At 30.1% G+C, this 13048-nt stretch overlaps 1 protein-coding gene across 2 annotated transcripts in view; it reads left to right on the top strand.

Annotated features, from left to right (window-relative positions):
• Positions 1-13048, top strand: part of LOC106881402 (uncharacterized) — a 72479-nt gene that overhangs the window by 34396 nt on the left and 25035 nt on the right. For both annotated transcript variants that reach the window (XM_089358535.1, XM_052971314.2), the window contains one exon: positions 2390-2516. In XM_089358535.1, coding sequence (XP_089214661.1) covers positions 2390-2516 — 127 coding nt within the window. The remainder of the gene's footprint in view (positions 1-2389; positions 2517-13048) is intronic.

Below are 13048 nucleotides of genomic sequence, written 5' to 3'. Positions count from 1 at the left end.
TGTCAATATGAATAACAGGTCTCAGCTAATTGTTTTTTTCTTTATTGTCAATATACTAATGTCATAAGAAAATAACATTTTAAACTTAGCTTTTAATGGATTTTAATTGATTAAGTTTCTCTTTTGTAATAAGTACAAAATTAATTGCTCGACTGTTTCCAATGAAACTAGATTTTTATGTTTAGATTTTTATACAGTCTTAGTTTTAACAATGCTGTATTTTTTCCTGTATATTTCATGGAAGCCTCATGTAGGGAGTATATGTGAGCAGTTGAGGAGCAATTATGATTTTGTAATGATGTTAAATAATTTTTAGCAGCAGTAATTTTTTTTTTTTTTTTTTTTTTTTTTTTTGTGATAAATTAAACAATTTCAGTATTCTAAGAAGCTAAAATTAACGATTTCCTTAGTTATAATAGCAAGCACAATTATCTACAGATTGGTGCATATTGTTGTATTGAATTTTTTCTTTGATGTGGAAAAATACAAATTAGTGATTTGATTGATACCAAATGTGAATTTACAATTCATGTAGTCCTAAAATAATATAAACTTTCTTAAAAGTATGTAATAAATATTTGTGTTGCTTGAAAATAGCTTGCAGCATTCCAACTGAAATGGGGGTGTCTAAATGCATACATATAATAAACTGGAAGCATAACTAGATACTTAAAATGCATATTATGAAAGCTCATTGACTTCATTGATGATGAGGAAATAATGGCTCCATGGAATTTAATGAAATAGACATAAATACAGTTACTTGGAAATAGTAACACTCAGAGCAGGTAATAGATTCCAGAGACTATTTTTCAGATATCTAATAGACTATTCAATAATATTGGTATCAAATGCTGATATATATTGCAAGTTGTATTTATACAAAAACATTATTGAAATTGAATAGAAATTTTGGAGTAAATAGAATTATAACCAATATGTCAGCTAACCATGCAGGGTTTGAATTTGATTTTACTCAAGCAAATAGTAATGAAGTAATATGTGAAGGTACTGTAATGCAGTTAATGAACTATTCTTGTCATATACTATGACTGTATACAATTAAGTTTAGTGATTATGTAGTTGATAATAAGGTAGCATTTTTGTTTATATTTTAGTAGTATGTTTGTCAGCTTTCCAAGAAATGTCAGTTTTGTAGCTTCTCTGCAGATCTAATTTCACATATATTTTTGTGTGTTACTTAACCCTTTAACTATGAAATTAGTTTCATAGTTATTCCAGTAATGATTGTTAAATACCTATAAATTAAAAAAATAGAACTGGTATATTCTGTATTCAAATTGCCTCAAAACTCAACATATCTCAACCAAAAAAAAACAAAAAAAAAAAAAAAAAGAAGTTTCAAACATGACATTCCTCAACAAAAGATACACTGGAATATAAAACTGCTTTCCACAGTTAAGGGTAATGAAATTTTGATTATGCAGTAAAAATGTTAAAAATTTGATATCATTTTATGGGTTCTTTTTAATTGACTTTCAGTTATCTGCTGTCATTTCTTCACTTCCCAGCTCTCACATTCTCTCTCTTCACTCTCTGTTATCATCACTAACTCATTTGTTTAATGTTTTCTTCTCTATTTGTTTGTCTATCTCCCTATCTGTAGTCATCTCTCACACTCTTTTCACAATCTAGAGCTCTTACTTATCCATTTACCTTTCTGTTCCTCTCTTCCTGTTCACTCTCTCATATGCATCTTGTACTTTGAGGATATCGTCTCACTATCACTTTCTTTCCAGCTGGAGAAGCTGTCTATTCACCTCTTCAGAGGACACATGTTCCTGTTGTTCTGTCATACTTTCACCTCCTTCAGTATTATATCCCACTCAGTTGAGGGGTCTTGTCTTGCAAGTACTTGCTAATCTAACTACCCTGTAAAGTGGTTGGCATTAGGGAAGACAGCAAATTGTAGAAACCATGCCAGTATGGAAAAAGGCTCATTAAATGATGATGATGATGATGTTGCTGATGATATACATTTCTGGCTTTTTACTTTCATTCAAAACTAGCTTCCATCTCTTTTCTCTTCAATTTCTGATGTTCCTCCCTGTCCCTTTTGCATGCTTTTGTATTATACCACTCTCTCTCTCTATCTCTCTCTCTCTCCTAATTACCTCTCTAATCCACACCTCTTCTGATGCATTCTCTCTCTCTTTTCTATCTCTCCCAGCAAAACCAGTGCCTTCTCCTTTCACATTCTATAATGTGACAAAGAAGGAAACCAATAAAAGGGACACATAAATTGGTGTTTTATATCTTAAAATGACATATATCATAGGAATTAAGAATATATATTTTTATAATATTTTATTAAAATTTTTGTCAGACATTCAAATTTTACTTTTTTTTTTTTCCTTTCTTTTTTCAGGAGTAATTCAGTTGAAAAATTGGAAACCAATTTCCTTTGAAACAATTACAGACACCTCACAGTCATCTATTGATCATTTATTGGGAGATTTGACTTCTGTTGCTATTTTACGAATTCGTCTTTCCAGGTAGGGTAAAATTTTTATCTCCATGGTATAAAATATTGCTAGATATTAAATTTTTATATTTGGCAATGTTGATAAAAAGATAAATGTTTGTTGATCTTTAACTTTTGGCAATTATGAAAAATGTAAGAAAGATATTTATGAATTAAAAAATTCTATATAAATTATTGGAGAACATTTTGCTTCCTGATTATTTTGACTGGAGAAAGAGATTCATATATCTTATACAATCAAATATCTTGACTCAAACCTCAATATTTTGAAGCGATAAATTTATTATCATGTAGTTCAAAATTTATAATTGGAAAATATGTTGCGTTTTGTTATCTCTTTCTGCAGTTTCATTGATGATGTTTATTTACAATCAAAATTTTCTCTTTTATAATGCTTACTCTAATATAGTGGAAGTGCAATGGCCCAGTGGTTAGGGCAGCGGACTTGCGGTCATAGGATCGCGGTTTCGATTCCCAGACCGGGTGTTGTGAGTGTTTATTGAGCGAAAACACCTAAAGCTCCACGAGGCTCCAGCAGGGGATGGTGGCGAACCCTGCTGTACTCTTTCACCACAACTTTCTCTCACTCTTACTTCCTGTTTTTGTTGTGCCTGTAATTCAAAGGGTCAGCCTTGTCACACTGTGTCACGCTGAATATCCCCGAGAACTACCTTAAGGGTACACTTGTCTGTGGAGTGCTCAGCCACTTGCACGTAAATTTCACGAGCAGGCTGTTCCGTTGATCGGATCAACTGGAACCCTCGACGTCATAAGCAACGGAGTGCCAACAACAACAACAACAACAACAACTCTAATATAATCTTCTTTCTTACATTTTATAATTGCTGATATTTTAACTCTCCCAAAGTACCAATTCATATTTTTCTTATAGGTATTTAACGATATGGTTGGGAGGCAAATTCTTACCACACAGTCACATGTCTGTTTATAATGGGTACAAGTTTGGCCATATGGTTAAAACGTTTGCTTCCCAACCACTGCATGCCACCTTGGAAAAATGTTTTCTGCTATTGCCCTTGTCCAACGCAAGCCATGTGATGAGTAAATTTAGTTGATAGAAACAGAAAGACGTCCATCATATATATGTATGTATGTATGTATGTATATATATATATATATATATATATATATATATATATATATATATATATATATGTATGTATATATATATATATATATATATATATATATATATGTATGTATATATATATATATATATATATATATATATATATGTATGTATATATATATATATATATATATATATATATATATGTATGTATGTATATATACATATGTATGTATGTGTGTGTGTGTGTGTGTGTGATTAAAATCAAAATAAGCAACAAGGATATCCAGAGGTAATGCAGTACGATCGTTTCATGCAACTCCATTTAATTGAACAATGCAGTCATTACATCAATTTAAAATGCAGAGCAATCCTCAGTTGCACAAAGACATAGAATTTAATTAAATTAGAAAGACACATTAGTATAATTATACCTAAAATCTCCAAGAAGTTAAGGAGATAGACAAAGAACATGTTGCTTCTGCTACAGCATAGAAGTTACTATGTATATGTGTGTGTGTGTGTATATATATATATATATATAAAATCAAAATAAGCAACTAGGTATCAAGTAGTGATGCAGTACAATCGTTTCAAACGGCTCCATTTAATTGAACAATGTATATGAAATGTCATCTTCAGCTGCACCAATTAATTAATAGAATTTTAACAAGTAGGACACATTATTATAATATTTCTCAAATATTTTAACAGAAAAAGGAGATAGAAACAGAAAGAAGTCCATCATATAATATAAACTACTTCTCTATTTCTAACACAGTGACCATTTCATTAAACATTATAATGAAATCAAAACTGTTGCTGTTATAGGAAGATACAAATTTGTCTAAATGAATTGTATCTTGCTACATAATTTTTTGATATACTTCTGCAAGATCTTTCACCAAAATCATTGGACAACCTTCAAAACCTGTTATCTGTGAAATTCCCTCATTCTTTTCACTGTCTTCTTTTGATTACACTATAACTCTATACAGTTTGAACCTAATACAGTTTTCTCTGTTATGGTCCAGCTGTTACTAGATTCATTGAGGGAGTTTCCATATATGAACTTGTGTTGTTCAGTGAGAATTGTTAAAAATTAGTGAAATAGTTCTTTGATCAGCTGCTGCTCTGCCATTTGTCCTCTTATACAGGGCTAACTGGAGGGCTCAACACCATTTTTTTTTCTTTTTGCGTCTACAGTGTATTGCTTTATATGACTGTATTGAAATCTATATGCAAATGAATATTGGTAACCCCTTTCAGATAACTACTGAATTGCTTTGATATATCCTGTGAGCATCTTTCCAAAGTGTGCATTTCTTCAGAACTCAATCTCCCTTACATTGGTTCCAGATTTTGGTACAAGGCCAGCAATTTCAGGGAAAGGGGGAAAACCGATTACATCAACCTCAGTGTGCAGCTAGTACTTATCTTATCAATCCCAAAAGGATGAAAGGCAAAGTTGACCTCAGCTGAATCTGAATTCAGAATGTAATGATGGGTGAAATGCCGCTAAGCATTTTGCCTGGCCTGCTAACAATTCTGCCAGCTATTGTCTTTCTCAGCCTGACTTATATATATATATATATCAATGTTTATTTACATCCTCTTAATTGTTCAGTTTTATCACTGTCTACATAATTCTTACTCATCCTTCTTGCTCCTCCATTCTGGAACTCAAATATAATCTTCCTTGGATCAATAAAAAATTGAGATTTTTCTGGTAATTAAATGAATGTCACCATTGTTATCATTGTAATTATCTTGAAACAGTATTTTGTGAGAATAATAAATCTAACTACATATTCCCTTTTAAAAGTGTGCATTCATTTTGCCTATGTGAAACATTAAGCAGTGAAATATAAGCTATTGACTATTATGAGACAATTATAATTTCTTCCAGTTAAATTTTGCTAGATTTCAATAAAAGCACTTCTTTATGAATTTTTTTTCTATTGTGGTATTCAATATTTATAAAAATCTTTGTGTCAACTAAATAGTGTCATTTTATTTCCCCTATCTGTCTGCATCCATAATTATTTTATATTTCAACATTATATTCTATATTGCTAAGTTTATTTCATTACTTACAGCAAATTGTCTGAGGCTTCTCTTCTCCTAGAAAGAATAATATTTATAAGCATTCACTTATGTTTTTAATTATACCAATCAATTCTTCTTACCCCATTTTCCAATTTTCCATAAGCAGCTTTCCCAAATGCTGTTTGATATATTCAATACAATCCGATCAGGATTTTTTTAAATTGTACTTTTCACTTTTTTGTGATACAATCCAGTTGATTAATGATCTAATCTGTTGGTGCCAAGTTAGATGCATGTCTTTTTATATTGATCCTCTTCATTTACATTTATATTAATCTTGCAAATCAATTTTCCACCCACTTTACTTCCTCTTTCATGTCACTTTCCCTTTTTATAATAGTTTATTCAACTAACCTGTTAGGAAGCAAAAGCATTTGATCAGAATTTTAATGTATCTTAAATTTTATTCATTTTCTTATTTGTAATACTTGTTTTTTCTCATTTATACCCACTCTCTTTCTATACTCTGACTTTATTTATTTATTTAATCATTATTTAGTAGATTGAAATGTTGCTCTCTTTTTATATTACATATCAAGAAAAAGAATGAACTTACAATTTGAGGTCATAAGCACAAAAAATAGAAGACAGATTAAGTCTGATGATCTTCAATTTAAAATGCTATTGAAAATACATAAATTAGAGAAAAAAGATGCATGATTAGTCTCTTGTTGAAAATCATTGTGTTAGGAGTAGTTAAGAATGTGCTTGTAAATATATCAATGCAATTTAGGGGATGCATAACAGCATCTTCTTAATGGCATAGTTATCATAGTACTACAAATAATGGAATATGGATAAAGCAGTAAGATCCTAGCAAAAAATAAAATATTAATCTTAATACAATATCTGAAAAAACAGTTAAATGCCATTTGAAGTTTATAAATGGCATTTTTCTTTTTTAGTTAAGTAAATGAATATGAAATAGAAATTTTTATATGTAGTTTTATTAATATTTCCTGGTTGTAGTATTTAACATTCATATATAATTTTTTTTTTAGTTAATATATGACTTCCTTAATCTCTAAATAAATTTTACAAAAATGTTTGCTACAACTAGTTTTTGTACCTTAGAAGGTATGTATATGTGTTTGTGTTCACATATATATTTAGTGTTTACACTTTAATCCTCTATGTAAACAGCATTTAATATAGTGTGTGAAAATTCTGAAAGAGATACCAATTCAAGATTTTGAAGCTTAACTCATGAGCATCCATATTGAAACCCATAATGCCCCCATATCCTGTTAGTACATATGTATTTTTTTTCTACTGACCCTGCTAATCCTAGAAGCAGAAGATAAGCAGGTCAAAGAAAGTTAGTCCAATTAATATGTTGCTTCAGTACTGTAGATTGCTAATTAGAAGGAATAAATGAATACAGAACCTCAAATGTTGTCTTTGGGATGGATTGTCGGATTTAAGTGCAATAGGAAAACCAACAATTTAGATTTAGTATGTAGTTCTGAATTGACAGAGGACAAGCTCAGAGAAACAGTACGAACAATAACAAAATGACAATTTTTAAGCAGACATGAACAGGAGTCATTACATTGTGAAATGTATTATTTGCTGTGAAAGACTTCCCAGATGCCTCAATGCAGTCTTCATCATTTTGTTAGATGTTAAGAATTGTTCAAATAATTTTGAAAATTTTGAAAATGACAAGAAGTTTGATGTGGGGTTAAAAGACACTCATTTAAAAATGGATTTAGTATTAAGAATGATTTTAAGGTGATTTTCATTTAAAGAGTCATAAGGCTTTATAAAGGGCTCAGAAAACTTTATATGTTCATTAGGTATTTAACCATAATCTGTCAAGCTTTCATTTTCTCAAATTTTCTTGATAAAAGATTTTTTTGTGTTCAGAATATTATTTTAGGAAAATTTGCTCTATTGAAGTTTCAAGGGATGAGTAATTCCAACATTGAAAGATTATTAGATTCTGAAGTTGATAATTTTTTGAACAATGATAATTCAGAAAAAAATAGATGATATTATTTAGATGATTGTCATGTTTTTATATAGATAATTTTAGTACATTTAAAAAAAAGCATTGTAACTTTTACATTACACTGAATATTCACTAATAATGTGTCCTTTCATGATTATATAAAAAGATTTTACTTATTAAGTTAACTGAGACTTTGTTATTTTGGGCAGTTCCTAATAATTTTGTAAGATATCGATTTTATCGTAATGTAAGCATTTTATCCCCATGTTATTATATAATGGTTTATGTACTATTATTATTATTATTATTATTATCATTATTATTATTATTATTATTATTATTATTCCCTGAAGGAACACTGTGCATTAAGTGCCAAAAGTTTTTTTTAGGTGTGATGAATGTATTAAAAGGAAAATAATAACTCTCTCTCTCTCTCTCTCTCTCTCTCTCTCTCTCTCTCTCTCTCTCTCTCTCTCTCTCTCTCTCTCTCTCTCTCTCTCTCTCTCTCTCTCTCTCTCTCTCTCTCTCTCTCTCACACACACACACACATTCATATACATACTCTCTTACTCTAAGTAATTACGTAGTATTTTCATTAATTCATTTCCTGTTAATAGTACAAAAAATGCCTCATCAAATATAGGAGCAAATCATCATACAATGACCAGTAAAACTGTATACTGACCGATGTATAATACTTCACTGCAGTTTTTTTTTTTTTTCTTAATGCTAAATAAAGGTTATGCATATATATACACACATATAAGAGACCATGGACTGCATATGTATGTATATGTGTGTGTATATATATATATATATATATATATATATATATATATATATATACATATATATATATATATATATATATGTATGTATATAAGATCGTGAACTGTAAAACTGATTGGAATAGTCTTTATTTTGCTAAATAGATGTGAAAACTGCAGCCAGGGTTATTTTTGTTTTTAGTTGAATGCTACATAAATGAGAAAAACCTTACATAAATATATTGAAAAGCAAAAAAAAAAAAAAAGAAAAAGAGAGAAAAAAGCATAAAATATGATTACTTATAAATATTTATACACAGTGTAAATACTTATAAATGTTATAAGACTGATAAACCTTTAACCACTTTTCTAACTTACATTTAACTGAAGCAATATGATCTTCATTATAACTAATCACCGTTGTTAATACAATTACTTTTTAAAAGTAATTGTGTTTACAACTGCTACTGCTGTCTCCTTTTTTGATGTCTTTATCTTCTATTTCGTCTCTTTTATAATCTGCATCATCACTATCATCGTTACTACCACCACCACCACCATCATCATCATCATCATGTTTAAAGCATTGCATTTAAGAAACAAGACAACATATTTGTAAACTTTGGCCACAGAATTAGAATGTTAAATGAGCTCATTTAACATTCTAATTCTGTGGCAAAAATATTATCACAGATTATATCTGTAATCATATTTGTTTATTTTCTGTCTTATTTTGAGAATAATCTTTGTAAGCTTATAGTTTTAATGATACTGACACATGCTGTAATTGGAGTGAGCAGAATCCATAGTCTTTTTGTCTGTTTAGACTAGAGAATTAGGCTAAATCAGTGATGTTATTGTGTTTCGTAAACACTTTGGTGTGATGTGTCATTGATGTCAATATTCGGTTTTTTATGTTTAGTGACATCACCTCAAGAAACACAGTACTACGCTGAAATATAACAATTGACCCCAAAGGTTTTCCTTTTTTCATTCTCTTTTTTTTTTGTTTGGAAATGCCAGGCCACAGATCATTATTAATTGTCTATATATAAATATGCATTTCCATTTTTTTAAAATTTAGAATATATATATATATATATATATATATATATATATATACATACATACATACACATATACTCTTCATATCTTTAGTTCTTTCATAGGATTATATACATATATACAAACACACACACTTCATGTTGTCTAGCTCTTTCATAAGATTCTTAATTATACTGGCTACATTTCCATGGAACTATATTTTATGTCACTTTCATACCAAATTAGTCTTGTCTCTAGTAGTTATCCCATTTTTATGTTAATATCAGTATTTGTTAACTGTTAAGTGAGTAAAACAAGAAATAGTTGGACACCATTTTTGTTATATTTTGGGGCCAGGAGAGGAAATAATGCCTATGACTCTTCATAAGGCCTCTGTGATAGGCAGGCTGGAAGTAGAAATGTATCTTCAAAGAAAGTCCCTGACCTAAATTCTTGCAAATGGAATGCATTTCACCAAAGGTACTCAAGATGCCAGGTGGTTGTTATGAACTGAGCAATAAATTAAACCTTTTGCCCAATTAAGTTATTGTGAGATTTGAACTCAGTATGCTAAGATCTAGAACAAATATTGCAAAGTATCTTTTTTGATGTTTTGCTTGTCTGCCACTCTAGACTGGTACTTTATTTATCAACCCTAAAAGGATGAAAAGTAAAGTTGACCTTGAGGGGAAAGTTGAAATGGCAAATAGAATTTTTCTAGAATATCATTATGATCGATGTAAATCACCACCTTCATTTTTCATGCTTTCATAGTTTATATTTGTGTGCAAAATATCTTCAGTCAACATGCTTTATTAATATATCTTGATAATTCAATCATTTTGACAACAATATGAAATATCTCTTTTCAAGTGTTTCATGACTTAAAAGCAATGAGTAACCAAGATCATGCTCTTATATTTTCCCAGTCTTTTTTTCATGTATTATTAATGTATTATTCTGATTTTTAAACTGAAATTTTTACATAGATTTATCCAATCAGACAATTATTCTCTGTTCTTTACATAATAATAAAATTGCAATTTTCAAAACATTTTCCAAATTATATAAATGCAATTTATAGTGTAAATGTTAAATAGCCAAATACAGGATATTGAATTATCACCTTATGTCTAAATTGCAAGATCATATCTGCTACTGGCATTTTGCTGTTTTTTTTTTTATGTAGACTACTTAGTTCTTCATAAATCAGTCTACATTGCTAGAAGCATTGTTTTATGAAAATGTGAATGAAAGAAACGTCATTTCCATACATCTAATATAGTTTTAAAATCAATTTTCTAAGACAGAACTTCATCTGCACATCTTACAACTTATAAGAAGTTCATATAAATTTGTATAATATAAAATAGACATAGCTTACTTATTGGGAACTTTTATCATTATCATCATTTAATGTCCACTTTTCCCTACCCACATGGGTCAGATGTAATTTGTTGAGGCAGATTTACTGCAGTCAAGTGCTCTTTCTGTCACCAACCCTCACCTGTTGCACTGTAAGTGGGAATTAAAATGAAGAAGTGATGTTGGGTTGTGGGCAGGTCAAGCAAGAGAGAGAGAGAGATGTTTTGAAAGGATCAGAAATCTGGGGTGGAAGGTGAACAAGTGCAGAGCTAAAAATTGAAGAAACTGGAGCAAAAAAAAATAAGTTGAAGAATTCAAACAAAAAAGTGGAGGGGTAAGCAGAAGGAACAGTAAAAAACTATTCAAATATAAATTTACTCATTAAATATTCTAAATTTGAAATGCATGACTTTTTTTAGCTCATGGTAGGAAATAAGATGATATACAAACATACACGTACACTTATACACATTCATATGTACTTGGAAAGAATATGCCCACTTACATATATATATTTGCATGTTGACATGCACATATATGCAAGCATAAGTATGTAGGGGTGTAAAATATAATGGTTGGGTGGTTAAAAACTTTATTTCACAATTGTGAGATCCTATGTTCAATTCCACAATGAGTCATCAGAATTTACTTACTCTGCAGCATATTAGATTGAAGGAGAGAAAGAATTGCTAATTGTAGATGTGTGGTTTAGAAGCATGGCATGAAGATGGGAACAAGCTGAGATTCCAGTTTAGGTGCAGCTAAGAACAAAGGAACGCTCAAATAGTTCATGTTGAATATTTCTCTCTTGAAGGAGATAAGTGGGTGCTTAGGGAAATTTGAAATGATTATGGTATCCTATTTCAGAAAGATGTTAAAGAAAACAGTGCATGGATACAGCCAGGTCATGTGAGGCAAGGTGAATTCTCAGTCCCCACTCAGTTGTGTGTTTGGTAGGAGTGTGGTTGTCCAACAGATGGCTTGTTCAAGAGCATAATCTGTGATGGTTGAAAATAACACAGGCAAGGTAAAAAGAATGCATTTGCTCAGACTTGATATCAATGGAAGTTTATTTAAGTCTATGCATGGCTTCCATTCACTGTAGCAAATCTACTGCTGATTTTATAAGTTGTCATCTTCAATATTAGTTAAGTGACAGACAGTTTTGTTTTTTTTCTTTTCAGAATAAATAAATTTAACTTAATTAAATAAACTATTTTCAGATTTTCTACACTGAAAGTCATTAAATTCAATGTGTCTTGAAAAAAGTCATACTTGGTTTGTCTTCCTCTGTCACTCTTCTCTTAATATGATGTTGATGGAAATCATCCTAGGTTTCTAATTAAGTGTAAGACCTGATATGAGATTGCGATATTCATACTTTATATTTTTCTCAGTGACATTAGTGAAGTAAATTGTCTTCATTTCAGAATCAAAATCCCTAAGTTTTTCCATATGGAAAGTAATTGTTGATATTTGGAATACTTTGAATGGCATTCTCCCTCTTCTGAACAACTATCAATATAGATTAATTAAAAACTAAACCCACTAGTGATTTACTTTCCTTCAGTGGCTTATGAGCTGTCTGATCAAACATATTTGAATGAATTACATAGAGTACTAATCACCAACATACCTGCTTGTTGTGATAATGATCCTTAAACGTTAACACAATTCAGTTTAACTTCTTGATTGTAGTTTTCTTCAATAATCCTCTTCAACTAATTTTATACCCTTCTCTACAAATTGATCCAGTCTGACACAGCTGTTTTTTTTCAATAATGACTTTCTTTAGTGAGCTAATGATCTTGTAAAGTTTAACCCTTCTAATACAAACCTACCTGAGACCACTTCTGGTTCTGTGGTACAAACTTCTTTTTATTTACCAGAGATTCATGTTATTTTATGTTCCAAATACCTCTTTACTAATAAAGTTAATTTAGTAAATTCATCATTATTTCCCAGACATTAATTAAAGCAAACGCAGTGTATTTCAACAGAAATATTGTAACAGAAGGGTTAATATCATCAGACTCTAATAGTTATTTTTCCCAAGGACGACTATACTATAGGTTTTCTATTCATAAACAACTGCAAACATGAATTATCCTCACTATACACATTAGAATTCAACACTTCATGTTTGTAATCTTGACATCTTTAAACTGTGCCATATATGTTTGGCTTTGTTCTATAGAACCTAAAATACTTCA

The sequence above is a fragment of the Octopus bimaculoides genome, chromosome 10 (genome assembly GCF_046866305.1).
Source record: "Octopus bimaculoides isolate indiv1 chromosome 10, ASM4686630v1, whole genome shotgun sequence".
In the NCBI taxonomy this organism is placed as follows: Eukaryota; Metazoa; Mollusca; class Cephalopoda; order Octopoda; family Octopodidae; genus Octopus; species Octopus bimaculoides.
This window is presented reverse-complemented; position numbering and strand designations above follow the sequence as displayed.